At 40.7% G+C, this 16,989-nt stretch overlaps 1 protein-coding gene and 1 long non-coding RNA gene across 2 annotated transcripts; both read left to right on the forward strand.

Moving 5' to 3' along the window:
* Positions 1–5,047: 5,047 nt before the first annotated feature.
* LOC133922254 (uncharacterized) lies at positions 5,048–6,102 on the forward strand. Its single transcript, XM_062367498.1, has one exon. The coding sequence runs from the start codon at positions 5,120–5,122 to the stop codon at positions 5,543–5,545; it is 426 nt and encodes a 141-aa protein (XP_062223482.1). The 5' UTR covers positions 5,048–5,119; the 3' UTR covers positions 5,546–6,102.
* Positions 6,103–6,200: 98 nt separating this feature from the next.
* Positions 6,201–10,377, forward strand: LOC133922255 (uncharacterized). The gene is made up of 2 exons (XR_009910428.1): positions 6,201–6,342; positions 10,059–10,377. It is a non-coding gene; the product is annotated as an uncharacterized LOC133922255 (long non-coding RNA).
* The last annotated feature ends 6,612 nt before the right edge of the window (positions 10,378–16,989 follow it).

Consider the following 16,989-nt stretch of genomic DNA (forward strand, 5'->3'; position numbering starts at 1 on the left):
AGCAAGCACATGAGGACCATCTGCGGACACAAATGGTGGGGGGCCAAACTATCGTTAGTCATTCACATGCTACGTTTAGCCAATAAATAGTGAGGAAGCCAGCGGAGTGTTGAGCCCTAATCCATGACATTGATGATGCCATGTTAGCACATATAAAATGATCGTATTTTACCCTTTCTTATGCAAGTATCCATTCTAAAATTATTGTATCCCATGTTAGGTATACCATCATGACAACAAACATAGAGGAGGCATTCAACAATATCCTAAAGGGTATACAAGGCCTCCCGTTGTGTGCCATCATTGAGCTCACATTCTATAGAATGACGGACTACTTTCGAGACCGTGGTAATGCTATTATGGAGTGCAGCACGCGGTTTACACCTAAGGTGGAGGAAATCATATCCAGAAGGAGAAACAAGATACACTTTCATCGGATCAGGATCTATGACCTGTCCAACAATGAATTTGATGTCATGTGCTGCCACAGGTATGCTTCAGGGTATAGCGCAGGGGACACTGTGCAACAATGTTAACTTAGGCCTCACGAGGTGAAGTGCACATACAATAAGCCAAAGTCGTGCTCCCATATAAACTACACCATATCCAATAAAGTGAAAAATTTGCAAATAATTTGGCCATGACAAGAGGACTTACTCGATCTGGTAGTAAACTATCAATCCACTATCGAATTGTATTGTATTAGAGTTGTTGCAACTTAGTTTGTTTTATAAAGTTATTCATAGACATGGTTTGTATTCTAAATTGTTATTCACCTATTAGTTGTACTACCTATTTTATAATATATCGTATGGTACTGGCATCACATATAACTATTTTTACTGAACCATAAAGCTTGAAATCATTATCATGGCTCATGGTGGTTTTCCCGAGCTCCTTCAACAGCGGTATGACGAGAACCATAGGGGAAGGATGATTTTCACAGGGCAATAGGTACCACGATTATAACTGCTTTTTAATTGCCACGGTAATTTGTTACTTACTCAATACATGCATTAGATACCTTTGCAGTTGCTTCCGTTGCGTGCCTAGAGTGTCAACACGATTAAGGAGTTAGACCCTCGATTCCATGAGCCACTCGTACGAACAGGACTACTACCTTTCTCTCTCATGATAGCTGGAGTGCTCATGGTGGGTGATAGCAGGACACCTCTCCTACCGATTGAGGTAGCACTGCTCATAGGTCTCATTGACCGATGTCGTCTTGAGACGCACACGTTTCACTTTCCTTTTAGCAAGATAGTCGTAACATTGAGGGACGTGGCCATGCTGACTGGGCTGCTGATTAGGGGTGCCTCGTTAGTAGTTTCGCAACCAGCAAAGGAGCAGTGAAAGGGTTACATTGAGGGCAGGTAATTGTTTGTTATGTAATGCATTTTAAATGTTACAGTGCTATTCAAGTTTCATTGACCATCTGCATCTTGTAGGTTGGTGTGCAATATGACATGAAAGATGTCGACCTCTCCATGTCCTAGATTCATGAGCTGTCACAGTCCAGTCCATGCCCACTGGATGTGAACGAGGCTACCATTATGTAGCATTATGAGGTGTACAAGTGTATCCTGCTGGGAGACATCATGTTCTGCAATACGGCATGTAATTATGTCCTCCCACATATTGTATGGTTAGTGGGTCAGCTCGTGTCACGTCCTTATGAGCCAACATCTTATATTTGGGGATCTACTGTGCTAGCTGCAACTTATAGAGGATTGCATATTGCAACCCAGTGATCAAAGAAGAAGGGGTTTGTTACAGGCTGCCTACACTTGTTATAGCTATGGAGCTGGAAGTACCTCCTAGTTTGTCGGTCTTAGGTGAGCAAGAGCTATTATCACATCCTCTTATTTGCGTGACTCAAACTTATGGATGACCAGATGTTTCTTATTGTATATGAACAACGTGGAAGCATATTCTCATAAACGTGTATAAAGGCAGTTCGGGTACCGACAGGTGGTTCCAGTACCTTCCTCACGAGACGTCGAACGGGCACATGAGTAAGTGTTTTATTGTAGGTAGCATTAGTACCTTAGGTGATCCATGTTAATAAGTTATAATTGTTTATGTCATATATAAGAGGAGCGTACAGGGGAGCGGAGGCATGCAGGACTGGGCATCCGTGAATGCCAAGAACATACAGAGGTGGACGGAGTCACCTGCGATGGATATCATTGTTCCTGCTGCACAATACGATGACGCCATGTACTAGGAGTACCTTTCGTGGTACCGTCCACACACGCGTACCACCTTACTCAGTGGACTTATAGAGCCAGCCCCCAACCCTTCCCCGAGGATCACGCCTATCTTCTTCATGTGGTGGTAAGTGATGCGGTATTTCTAATGATTTTCATTGGTTAAACCTTCATATTATTGACATGATCCTCATCTTATACATATCGAAGAGGCGTACGAGATGCATACGCAGGTGGAGTAATCTTGTGGGGAAGCAAGTGGGTCATTAACGCGGAAGGATCGAAACCCTCTCTAAGACTACATGAGGATGAGAGGGTCCCACTTGTTGTCTGCTATACGTAGTCTAGGTCGTTGTGCCCTGCATTGGAGGGGATATGACCTACCAACCATGGACTCATCTTGTGCCTCCCACAGCAGGCGTTTGTCTAGTGCTCGTGAGGAACCCATTTGGGCACAATTGTAAGAGGCACCTTCGGTTGTGGAGCATCATGTCTCATGTTTTGGTGCTGAGGCCAAGGAGTGCACGTCAACTCCTGAGTCCAAGCAGTGTACACTGGGTTCACAGCTCCCGCAGTGAACACAACCTCTTTAGACTACGATGACACCTCTTCTTACAACATCAACTCATCATGAGGACATCATTGATTGAACGCATCATACGCCTAACTGGAGCGACACACATGATTTTGACTAAACTACTGCAATGCAGACTACCAATTTCACCGAGCTCCTCAACGGACAATACTCACAATATCCTGATGCACCTGGAGGTTCATAATGGTATCAGTAGGGTGAGCTTTTGGCACACTAGACTCTATCGGAGCACGTACTAGAGGCATCCACACTTCCGCATGAGAATCCTTCATCATGGTACATGCAGAGCTGAGTTAGCAGGTCTAGATACACATTCAGTGGAGGTCCCACAGGGCATGAAGATGATGATGATGAGTAAGGGCACAAGTGGCAGGGGCCAACACAAGCCACTATGATGAGGGCCACACACCCACTAGACACTTACACTCTTAGAGATTGCATGCGGTGTCACTGTCATTGAGTAGCTAGTGCAATTATTCGGTGCACTTGTACTTGTTCATGATATATGTATTATTTACTTTATTGTCGTAGTCATCTCTATTATATCTTATTCATTGTATTGTCAATGTAATTACTTTTAATTTATTTAATATTAGTCAAATAATTATGGCACATAACTTTATTTATTAGTTATTTATTAAACATTGTTACATATTAATTATGATATTTAATATTGGTTTAATGTTTCTTAAATAATCAGGGGTTCGTGATTTGGTGCAGAGCCAGAACGTTATGGTCAAGTATCAATAAATCTATGATAGAATCTTCTAGTACAAGCTTTCTATGGATACCTACAATGATCGATATAGCACTTAATGCATCCTTGCATGTTGTACGTGAAGGGAATGATGATCCCTTCAAGGAGAACAACCTAATCCAAGTCGTGTCCAAATTGCATGCAAGACTCTTCTATTCTGTATTAACCGCTCCACTCCAACATGTAACCACCGACGACCTTAGAGCTCTCTTGCACGAGTAGCGTCAAGGTATCTTAGGGTGTGTGAACTAGCCGACTATTTTTCTGTGCTAGGTTTCTCTAGGAGGTAAAGAAAGATAGTGATGTTACAAGTCTAGTATGCATCCCACATTTAGGTTCATCATTTTATATTTGGTCATCCTACTTATCTTTTTTCATTGATTTGAATGCTCTTCTTTTGCATTAGACATTTCTGGAAGACGCAAGTTGATCAACAAAGATATCCTAAACTTCTTGGTGATGTATATTCTCCCTCGTATATCACGTAGAACGATAGCGACCATAAACCAATATATTCATTCCTCTTTGATTTGGGATCCTCATTCCAATAGACTTTGTCGAACTCTCATCGGTTGATCGAGATGGATACTAATATTTAACCAACTTTGTTCATTCATGTCAAAGATGAATAAATTCTTCACGAAGTTAACTTTGATGGAATATTCATATTTTTTTAAAAAATAAATACTAAAAAATGTAAATTTGACAAATTCTGCTACATCCATCCATTGTGACTACACATGAAAAAAATACATTTCTTTATGCAAAAGAAACAACAATTTAGCAATGTGTGGAGTAGAATTACCCAGGTAATCAACCAATAAATCGAAAGGCTACCACTTCCTAAATGTATCTTGAAAACGAGAGCTTGCATGATCAAGCAATCCTATAATCAATAACGCACCTGCAATCCTGTATGCATGCATCTCCATTATTGCAGGATGGTGGATCGATATGATCTATGCTTTCACCGAATTATAGCAATCATGCATACATGCATCTTTATTTTTGCAGGCTAGTGGATCGATATGATCGAGCTGGTGCTTTCACCGAATTATAGTAGAGAGAGCTGGCCGACAGAAGCACGCTAAACTCAACACGGGAGGGAGCCAGCTGACAGATAAGATTGGGAGCATATTGTATTTGGTATATGGTGTGCCAAATATAGCACTGTTGCTTGTATTTGATACGCCCTGTGCCGAATACATGGCATCTAGACATATTCGGTACACGATATGCCGAATACGCTTGAGGTTCTACGTATTCAGTACATGATGTACCGAATACTATTTATCATATATGTTTTTGGCACATCGTGTTCGAAAACTTGATTTCAATGTATCACATATCAAATACACTTACTCTCTCTATATATAAATGTAAATACAATATCATATTATCTATTTTTATATTTTTAAAAAATACATACCTTACCTGCACTTTCGATATGGAAAGACGAGTGGGTAGAGGAGAAAGATCCTCTCAATAAAAGGAGAAGATCCTCTCAGGCGGCGGCGATGTACCCAACTGGATTCCACCGAATACAAGATCGAAACCATGATGATGGAAGGCAGCGATCAGGCGCTACCCCCACCATCGTTGCCGCCGCCGACCGCCATCTCGTTGGTCCTCAATGACCGCGACCTCCTCGGCGAGATCCTCCTCCGCCTCGCCTTCCCCGCCTATCTCGTCCGCGCCGCCCTCGCCTGCAAGCTCTTGCTCCGCGTCGCCTCCGACCCCGCCTTCCTCCGCAGCTTCCGCGACCGCGAACCGCCGCGCCTCCTCGGCTTCTACGCCAACACCTTCGGATTGGTCACGCTGGGCCTGGCCCCGGAGTTCTGGCCGGTACGTCACCCCCCGGAGCTCGCCTCCGCTGTCCGCCGCGCTGCCTCCGTCTTCGACGACTTCTTCGGTCTCAGCCGCGTTACCGACTGCCGGGATAGCCGCCTCCTCGCCGGCTTTTCCGACAACGACGACGCGTAACGACAGGCATTGGTCAGCCCGCTGCAGGGAGACAAGGCCTCCTCCCGCCACCCCCGCTGGCTCCCTTGGAGCGCCCCGTCTTGTGCCGTTCCCGCAAGATTCTGCCTGAGCACTGCAGCGACGGTCTGCAGGGTTTGGATCTGGTAGTGGCGCATAAGCACGGGGAAGCTCATAGAACCGTGCAGGTGAATGAGTTCCGAAACGGTGTTTGGGGTGTCCGTGCGTCGGTGACAACAGAGCTCCTTCAATCATCATTATTCCTGAAAGTTCTGCTCGTCGGCGACAAGTTCTATATGACCACCTGGGAAAACATTCTTGTGTTGGATTTGGCGTCCTCAAGTTTCTGTGTCATCGACTTCCCGGAACAAATTTGACTGCAACTTCCATGGATGCCGGCTGTCGAATGCAGATGATTCTGGAGTCTATCTAATCAATGTGATTGGGGATGAGCAGCTTCGCATCTGGCTCCACAGGACGGTCAGCGGCAGCGCAGGCAATTGGCTCTTAGTGGATACCATCTGTGTTCGTAAGATATTTGCTAATATTGGAAAGCATGTTATGCCATTTTCGGTACCCTGTGTTGGGGACAACGGAGAGTTTGTGCTGTTCGGGAGGGCTACAACGTCTTCTACATTAATATTCGTAGTAGGACTGTGGAGGAGGTGTTCGAGGTGGCGCCAAGGATTGCCCACCACACTAATATTAAGGGGGCTTGGCCTTTCTTCTCTAGGGGGTCCTGGCCTCTCAGCTTCCCTACAGTGAAGGAAGGACATGATCAAGACGAATGAGATCACAAGGTGTGCATTTGGATACCCTGCAGTACCAGTCTCATCTGGTTGCAATGTTGCTGTAATGCGTGCTTCTTGTTGAAACTTGGTCTCAATCGATAGATCTGTACAATACTTTAGGCTTTATTGGTGGAATGAATTTACATGACTGCACTGGTGCTTGCTCCAAAACTTATGTTAGAAGTTCTTCAAGCATAGTCATTATGGTAGCAAAGTTTTGTAGGTACAACTCATATTTGCTTTGGAGTTAGGTCATCTTATGGTCACACTAGTTAATCTTGACATGCAATCCCGGCGTGAGCTACTCTTATGGTCACACTAGTTAATCTTGACATGCAATCACAGCATGAGTTAATTGCTACCAATCTGTTTTTGAGCTCGTAAAAGGAAAATTTTAATTGGATTACCCTGCTAGGAATCATTTCAAGATACATACCAAACTTGAAAGTACATTAAATAATTGCCTCCATGAACTAAATGGATCATGAACAAATCAGTTAATTCAATCTTTTCAATTATAGACTACCTTTTTTGAAGCAAAATTTTACTTGCGCAATAATTTCTTTCTGCTAGTAGCAAAAATTAGCAAAAGTGAAACGTTGGACAATTGAAAATTTTACATTTGCTATACTGATTACATAAACATCACCACTGGTTTCTGTCTAGAGCTATGTGGAAATTGGTCCTATTCTTGAACAAGCATCACTTTTGCCCTAGGTTTTGTTGGTTATCAGGCCTAGTATTCTGTATGCATAGAAACTGGATAAAGATTATTGACTGCATGGTCCAGCCGCTGACCGAGCAGCTCTGCAAGGAACGCTACTTTTTTTACAAGAAATGCTGCAATACAACAGTGTGGAGTCAGATGGGCTAAAAGTGCCCACAAATCTTTGAATCCAATATCTCTTTGGCATCAATAGGATTGCCCCTTCTTTGTCCTTCGCAAAAGTAGTATCTCACCAACAAAACAAATAATTCTTCAGCCTTTGCTCAATTTGCAGTCCTATTTGCTTCAGATGCATGCCAGGACTGCTAACAGTATTGTTGAAGTTGAGTAGTCACCAGCTTACAGGTCATGCTCCTTTTTGTGTTGTCATCAGCTAGGGATCATGCTCCTTCTCTGTGCATTCTTCAGCTTGGGATTATGCTCCTTATCACCTATCTACTACGTTATGTTATGGGCGTGCTTGGGGGTAAGTGGCCTAAGTCTAATTGAGGTGTCCCTCAACCCAAGCAGTGTTCAGTAATAAATTTAACTTTGTATTTAAGTTCCCTTTATCTAAGTGTAGCAAACTCAGTTTTTTCCTGACTAAAGTGATATCATATGGATCTTTCACAAATGCAATATTGTCCACCTACAAACATTCTTGTTTCACTAAAAGGACTTCAGCAGGTCAGCTATAGCCAACATTGAATAAATAGTTGTCAAAACATTACTTTGATATTCTTCCAACAACTTCAAAATTGTTTATCAAAACAGGTACTTCATAATTAGTTTTTTTTCATACTTTCGTATAGTATAAAAAGGTATTCCTTTTTTTTGCAAGGATAAAAAGGTATTCCTTGATGGTCTCAGTTTCAATGATACTATCCTGAAAGCACAATCAGACCCATCTTTGAACTAAATCTAATAGACTAATACTTTCCATGAAGTAGGGCTGTTTCAGCAGCAACAGTCTTTCTTCATTTAGGAACTAGTATTATTTTCTGGTATGAAGATTGCCTGCTTTCATTGTTCACTTCATCTCTTCTTCTCCTTGACTCTCTATGCTCTATGGTCGTATGAAGCCATCTTTAACTAAGATTTGTTGTGGTTCTCACGTTGGAGTTGGTAGTGGTTTTGTGGTTCTCTTGGCAGAGACAATGGGCAGTGGTAGATGTGTAGGTCTCACAGTGGATGGTGGCCATTTGTGGTGATGAGTGGTAAATAGTGGAGATGGTGGTCAAGAGTTGATGTAGTGTTTCTCCAAGCAAAGGTTATGGATCAACAACTTCCCCGTTCTATGCTCCTAAGGAGGCATTTCAGTGGACCACATGTCCTCTTCTTTTTCCCTTTGAAATTTGGCTAGTAGCTATTAGGAATAACAACTTGTATTCCCTGGAGGCCATATGTCAATATGGATACATGTACATGTGGCAATGTGCAAAGAACACCTTATAACACGGGGATATTACACAAATGCTATATATATATATATATATATATATATATATATATATATATATATATAGGAAAACTAGTATGTACTCCCACCTCTCATATACCACTTTTACACGTGTGTTATACTTCTTTATCACTTTAAATATACTTAATTAGTAATTATAAGATACTACAATACAAATCTCACGAATTTTTTTATGAAATTCCATGATTTTTATCTTAATTTGCGTATATACTTCTTTTATGTATAAAAAAGAGTATATAGCAAAAATAAAAGGCTAACATTGAATTTTTTTTCATACAACTCATATTGGAGTATCTTGAGTATACTAAAAATGATAAAAGAGTATAAAGTGTTTGTTTAGGTGGTATATTGCATATGGGAGTACATACTCCTAGGAGTATAGAATAGGTGTCCTCTATATATATATATATATATATATATATATATATATATATATATATATATATATATATAGGAAAACTAGTATGTACTCATGGGTGTATGTACTCCCACCTCTCATATACCACTTTTACACGTGTGTTATACTTCTTTATCACTTTAAATATACTTCATTAGTAATTATAAGATACTACAATACAAATCCCACGAAAATTTTTATGAAATTCCATGATTTTTATCATAATTTACGTATATACTTCTTTTATGTATAAAAAAGAGTATATAGCAAAAATGAAAGGCTAACATTGAATTTTTTTTCATACAACTCATATTGGAGTATCTTAGAATTAGTATTAGAGTATACTAAAAATGATAAAAGAGTATAAAGTGTTTGTTTAGGTGGTATATTGCATGTGGGAGTACATACTCCTAGGAGTATAGAATAGGTGTCCTCTATATATATATATATATATATATATATATATATATATATATATATATATATTAGGATTCGAACCTGGTGGGCGAGATGAACAGGCAAAAGCATGGAAGTCATCAACATGGTTGAATCACCCATCAAACTAACTGCATGTAGTTTTGCTAATTGATCTGAGTTGTTATGTCTTTTTTCTTCACCTTTTTGGCTACATGATTCCAGGGTTGTACATTATAATTTTAATAATGGAGTTGGTTTTTGTGGTGCAGTGTGAAGACTGCTAATATCTTGATCATGGCTGTTTAAGTCTTAGAACTGCACTAGGGATTACAAAATCTTGAAATTGTTACAAATTAATTACAACTTGGTTATTATATATTACTTATAACTTGGATTCACGCTTGCTTACAACCAAGCAGGCGGTCCTTATGATTATGCTTTCAACTTGGTTAGAACAACTTTCAAACTGTATTCAACACAACGAGATTAGGGCTATGCAGAACTAAATGATAGGGTTGGAGCTTTGTAGGCACTGTCGTTAGAGAGAACTTAGAAATATTGATAGACTGCGTCCAAATGTTCTTATATATTGCCTACAAGTGTTTGGAGACTGCTTTCAAGCATCTGGTCTAGTGGCAAGTATGTGTTCAGAGTACTTAGAAGTGTTGTATGCACTACTTACAAGTGTCTAACCCAATTTCATTCTGTTTGATACTTTACTGCAGGGCATGTCGGTAATCATGGGAGCTTTTTGGATAGATTTGAAGCAGATAGGGTTATACACACCCTCATGATCCGAGTTAGAGGGGGATAAAAAGTTTGAGGAACATGAATACTTATTATTATGCAGAACGATGAAATGTTTGACATGGATTGATGAGAGAGGGATAAAGGAACTGAATAACTTGTGATGCTTGCCCTATTTCCTTTTTGTTTTGGTGCTACAAAATTCATCTTTTCAGGTTTTCACATGTGCCATGGTGATCCGTTTCATTTTTCGTTCCAATCTCAGGTTGATGAATGTCAAATTTGGCTTCTATATTACTGAAGTGGTTTTTCGTCTGTGTTGTTCTTCAGTCTGGAAAGAGCTATCGAACCTGTAGATTGTTTTTTTTTCCTAGATGAAGGGACAAGGTATTGAACGCTGCAGAAAACAAGTTGATGCTTCTGCAAAATCATTGAAGAACTGAGAAAGTTTCGATGATACTAGCTACATTAGCAAATGAGAATATTAGGGTTCCAACCGGCCGTGCCGTGCATGCAGAGAAAATGAATGCATGGACGACACTGCAAATATTTCGAGGAACATTTTCAAGTTCATTTTTTTAAATATATCTGTTCCTTGAGGGATCTCAATTTTTAATTTAGATCTGTTAGAGCATTGCTAAACTTCTATTTCGGCCCTGTTTAATTTTCAATCAACTGAAAACTTTCAGTCACCCATCACGGCCTTTAGATGACCATCCATCTCCCTCCCCACTTTTTCCTTATACAAACCACAAAAGATAACTCACTACACAGAGCGCGTTATTACAGATGGATTTTAAGCTCTATAATAGACGGTTATAAATTTTGTCTTTACAAAAGTGATTGTGATATCGAGCTTGTTAAAGACGGTTTCAGAACCGTCTGCTACTTACACGCAGATGAATTTTCTAGATAACCGTTTGTGCATAGTAAGAGTCACAGATGGTGTTTGTTTAAACTCGTCTATGAGTACTAAGAGATATAGATGAATTTTGTTTAAATTTGTCTGTGTTCATTGTCACAGATGGATTTTTTTATAGAAAAAACCCGTCAATGTCTCTCTTTCCCTTTAAGTAAATTTGCTTCTTGGTAGGAAGGAAGCAAATATGTTTATATGAGGGAAAGGATCACATAGATACACACTTTATGATTTTCAAATTAAATACATTGACACATTATTTATAACATCAATCACACATTGTTCAGAACACAAAGCACAGACATTTACATATCACAAAGGTTAAGACAATCATACATATGCAAATCAAATATTGTTCAGAATATAAAAACCTAGCTAGCTATACATCATTGGTCGAGCGACGCCATCTTCCAAAATGATGAAATGATCGATATCATGGCAACACCATCTTCTAAAAAGACATAAAGTGATCGATAAACTTGGGTTAATCGACGCCGTCCTTCAAAAAGATGAGATGATAGGTATCATCTTAGCCTCCTACATTTCAGCACAATATCAACCTAAGCATCATCTTCAATTAGTAGCTCGCATTCATCCGAATCTGGCTGCACCATGACTATCTCACGCATGAGCCGAAACCAGACTGTGTTGCTGCCAAACCGCCAGTCATGGTTCAGCAAGAAATGGGTATTCAAGCATGTCTTTCAGTTGATGAAAATATCTCCATTCCGACGAACAATAATTAAAAATTTTCTATTCAATATAACAGAATGGAGAACATGGTTGACGGCATACACATGGTCGACAAAGGGGGCCTCAACAGCAGCGAAGAAGACGAAGTCCACCGGGCCGAAGTCGACGCCAAGAATCCACTCCATCGAAGTCGCCATAGGAACAACCCCATCCTACCACCTCCTAATTACCGTGAATTACGCCATTGCAGATCTACGACATAAATAAGGTTGTACCATCAGTTACATAGATCGAAGCAATGAAAACCTAACAAACTCTAACTAAACCACGAAGAGAACTATATGATACTCACCTCAGTATAATGAAAGGGATTTGGCCCCGCTGAGATCTCACTTCTTCGACGTTGATGGTGAGTGAGGATGCTTCCTAGTGCAGTGGAACACTTAGATATGGCGAGTGAAGAAGAAGAATACTCATCATCGCTTTGAGGGGAGATGTGGGGTTGTGTGTGTGGAAAGCAAAAAGAGCCAAGGGAGACGGGCGACCAAATTTGAAACCATTCGTGAGTCTTTAAATACAGACATATGTTTATAAAATCCATCTGTGTCTTCCGAATAGACATAGACGGATCTTACAAAAAATCGTCTGTGACAATATCATAGACATATTTTTTTGAAAGTCATCTGTGTCTATATAATAGAAACATATGGATTTATAAAAACCGTCTATGAGTTCATTCACACCCAGACATCTGTCTTGTTGCAGACACGTCTGTCTTAGGAACCATCTGAGAATATTTTGTCTATGATAGGTCCTAAGAAATTGTTTGTGACATACCGTCTGCTTTCAATAATTCTGTTGTAGTGACTCACTCACCTCCCTAACTCAGTTGTCCCACCAATCATGCACTTATACTCCCTCCCCATTTCCTGTCCATCTCACATTCTTCCTTTTGATGGTAGCATGCCCCTTGTTTACGCCATGTCAAGCATTTTTTTGGATATAGGGTCTTTGGCCTTTACCTTTGTTGGAGGCACTGCAGGAGCTAGGGTTCAAGCTCTGGTCAGCCGGCTCCTCCCTTGGAGCTTTACTAGCTGCACTATAGGTAGTTCTACGTTGTGTCGGTGTTACCAATTGCTGCATCTTCTTTGACGAGCTCTCTCCACTAACACCTAATTGTATATTCTCGCATCGGCCTAATGTCTATCCACAAAAATCGAACCACAGGGCATTGATCCTTCGCCTTTCTTACTCCCTCGAGGCTCTCAAGGGTCCACCAGTGAACCTCGAACAATGGGACTATAGCCCAAGTTAACTTGGGCATGTCGTTAGAGTAGCGATGAAGCTAAAGAAAACATAGTTAAATTGAAAATGGAGTGAAATGTCTTGCTTCAACTCGTCGAAAGAAAACCAGAGCTTTCCTTAGCTACTACTTCTGTGTAGCATTGGCTTTCAGTGGAATTTTTATTTTTAGCCCTTTTCAAAAACATATTTTACAAATGGACTCTCTAGGAAATTTTTTCTAAAAATGGATCCTTCGTATGGCGCCACCACCTCTGGCGTCATTGGTCCACTACACGGTGTCATGACCGTTGGAGCCGTGATATGCCACGTAGGATATGGACTGGATTGGCTGGATGACGTGTCAAAGCATGGCGCCATGTCCTTTAGCACCGTAGGTAAATGGCATAACGCTACTACCTTTGGCCCTAAAAGTGGGGCCTTGGCCTATCCCTCTCACTTTCTCCATCACGCTCGTTGTCGGCCCCAAGCCCGCTTTGCTACCTAAGCCCATGCTATCCCCCTCCCCTTGAGCCCGTGCCACCCTCGCCCTGCTCAGCTGCTCGTGGTGCCTGTCGCGCACTTAGGAGGTTTAAGGTGCACCGTGATGCCATCATCATGAACTTGTAAAGGGCTGAAGGGTAAGATTCCGTGATTGATTCAATTGATGATGCCCTCCCATTACTCTATGATGCGATGGATCTGCATAATAGTTATGTGAAATCTACATATATTTGCCGTATGGGGGTGTTGGTCCAACTTTTGTGAGCTAGGTGATGGATGCTAGAACAAGTGCAGATCTTAGTGGCACTGAGAGTATCTCATCCTCTGTTGGTAGTTCTGGTCCTAGGCCCCATCGATCACAGTACTATAATTTGGCCTACCAAAGCGGAGATATTTGTAGTAGAACTGATGATGCTGAAGCTTCTATATGTGAAAGAGAAATATCAAAACACGATAATGATGGATCGAGGGAAGAAACCCATTTGCTGAAGTGCTTACCATGCAACGATGTTGGCCTTATATACTTGTGGGTCAATTAGCTGGGAGCAAGAGGCCTTGTTGACTAACCTAAGGCTTATATTGAACATCTCAACTGATGAACATCTAGCTGAATTGAGGAATTTGGTTTCCCAAGCTGTTACTTCTAGATAGCTATTGTAGGTACTTTGTCGGTGACATTTGTCATTTGCTTGTTTTTGTCTTGATATCATTGTAAGTTGGGAAATCTCATTAACGATGTGAGGTATTGGAGTACTTCATGTGTAGTATTAATTGTGAAAAGAGTTACTTAGTGGGGAATTTTTTACCTCACATATAGAAGTTTTGCAACCCTATCTGAAAATATTTATGTTTTTCACTTAGAAATACCTTTGTGTTTTTAGCTTTTCATTAGCTTATATTGATTTTAATACTGTACTACTGTGCGGATAGTCCTTGGCTATGGTTGCCATGATTGATGTTGAACAACTATGTATTACTAAAATGAATATTCAACATACATATACAACTTGAGGGAAAAAAGGATTATAGCAATTGTCTTGTGCAAGATATTGCTGCATGGTTCACTGAACTAGTTCGTTTCCTTAGTTTATAATTTTCCATATGCATGCAGTCGTATTTTCAATTATTTAAATTGATGTATTTTGTGCGATTCTGGATGTATGTAGATCGCTAGATTTGTGAGGTTGAACCATGGAGTTACTATACAGAGGACCTGTAATGATATTGTTGTATTTGTGAACGTACAAGAGGAGACATTGCTTTTTGGTGAAAGTCCGTATTTGTCGAGTTTGTGCGCCCGAGTGAAAGAGCTTTTAGGATCGATGGAAGAAGGGGTTGATATTGGGTTTGAAGGGAAGATTGATATGGGTTCATCAAATGGTCCACATATCAGGCCCCCATAGGAAGCGAGAGTGAATGGGGCTTACATTAAAATCATGATGGGCTCAAAAATAAGAGTTCTGGACTTGGTGATCCGAAAGTTGATGAGTGATCCTTCGCAGCAAAGTGAAGTTGAAGGAACTCTACCATCATAACGAAATACAGACGACTAGCCCAGAGTTGTTTCAGATGATGGTGTTGAACTCAATTTGGATATCGAGTCTTTGGCACAGGAGGTTCCAGTAGCTGCAGAAGTTCCTCATAATGGCACAATGGAACAACCGATTGCTGATGATCTTGCTAATGTGGTTCCTGATGATTCAGTTGGAGATGGCATCGCAACCAACCGGGTGGATGTATTTGTCTTCAGTAACAACGAGACATACAAGGATGAGAGTTGTTCACTCGGATGATGATTGACTGATGGCACAATTGTCCACTAGAGAGATTGAATCCTTGAGGAAGTTGGTCACATATCGTGATCCCCTTGTGCCTGATTTCAAGGACCTTAGCAAGGCACATAGAGCAATAGCTGATGTGGAACACAGAGATAATAGTGCCCCTCCAACTGATTCAGCCAATATCATAATAAGGGGATGATCTTTCGAACTATGGAAGCATTGAAGCTATAGATGCAGGAGTATACAGTTCACACTGACCAATGAAAGTCTCCTAATTGCACCTCCATGTCTCCTGCAACATAGTATCTAAAAGTTAGAATTTCCAAAACCAACACCAATACAACCACAATTCGCTTACTCACCGAGTCATCGCCACCACGTTACCACAAAAGTATCCATGTTTGAGCTCAGATGGGACTACACCCTTCCGAGCTGGGATCCCACATTGACACATTATTGGTGGGTTCTCATCGCATGGCATCTTCTTATCAGATGACTTATATTCTGCTTGTTCCTCCTCCTCTGGCTAATACAACTTTGGACCATATATGAACTCTTCGAAGTTGCACAAAACCCATCCATCCTACACCCATGTTGAAATTGACATACAAAGAGCAGCATATCTTCATTTTGATTAACATGCTTCACCAATTATATAGCCCCGTTTCAAACAACAGAAGAAAGGAGTATAGACCAACCCCTTAGACGGATGCTGTAGCTAGGCATGGACACCACAATGGCACAAGGGGGTTACTTACATGCCTAACACTAGCTTCCTCCTTCTCCTCAATTATTTTTGGTGGGTTTGGTGGAGGCGGCACCCAACGCTTGAATTGATGGTACGTAGTAGTATGATGATATCAATACGGGAATTGATAGTTTCTCGAGTCATACTTATCTAGACCATCAATCCACTAGAAGAAGAAGTATCTCATATCCTCCTGTTAAATTATGAAAATAAATCAACAACCATATAGTATTATGATTACTATCAAAAGGCTAATATGCACTTTCATGATAATCCGCATAAGTGTAGTAAGCCCGGGCAGCCGTGACAGGATGCCTCGATTGTTTAACCTCGGCATGCACTCCACATTCATAATTAGGAACGGGAAGAGCGGGAGGCACCAGGGGATCATAATCTTTTATAGTGGGACAATTTTTGTTGTCCCTCGGCTGAGGCACTCTCGATCTCAATGACATCTCAATGCAGCAAATTGAATCCAAATCTTTTAAGATGTAATTGATAGGTATATATCAATCTAAATGAAAAACTGCATATATCACTTCACCAAAGTGCATTGAGTGAATAATTGATAGGCATATGTGAAACTAAATGAAAAGGTACATATATCACTTCAATATGCCATATATCACTTCAAACATGCCACACATGGAGTCTACTACATATATTGCATACATCAAAGTGCTAATCCAATTCTAGGTCATACAATTCAAAGTGCCAATTAAAAAAAAAAGAGCTGCCAATCTAACATTGCAACAAACCCTATATTTTAGGCCTCCCTCCCAATCTCACCACAAAGAGAGTATCTATTAGGACAAATTAAGGGAAGAGAGGGGGATTTTGATGGATTTGAGGGAGGGGAGGAGAGAGGGTAGGCGTCGGCGCTTAAATTTCATGTTTAGTTAGGTGGGGAAAATGAGAAGAAGAGGACATAAGGAAAGAAGAAGGTCTGGTTATAAAGTCTTGTAGCACGACACTAAATATCG

This window comes from Phragmites australis, chromosome 6 (assembly GCF_958298935.1).
Source record: "Phragmites australis chromosome 6, lpPhrAust1.1, whole genome shotgun sequence".
NCBI classification, from domain to species: Eukaryota; Viridiplantae; Streptophyta; class Magnoliopsida; order Poales; family Poaceae; genus Phragmites; species Phragmites australis.

Excerpts from the sequence above, each read along its gene's own strand:
- LOC133922254 (XM_062367498.1), top strand. The coding sequence starts at position 5,120 with ATGATGATGGAAGGCAGCGATCAGGCGCTACCCCCACCATCGTTGCCG.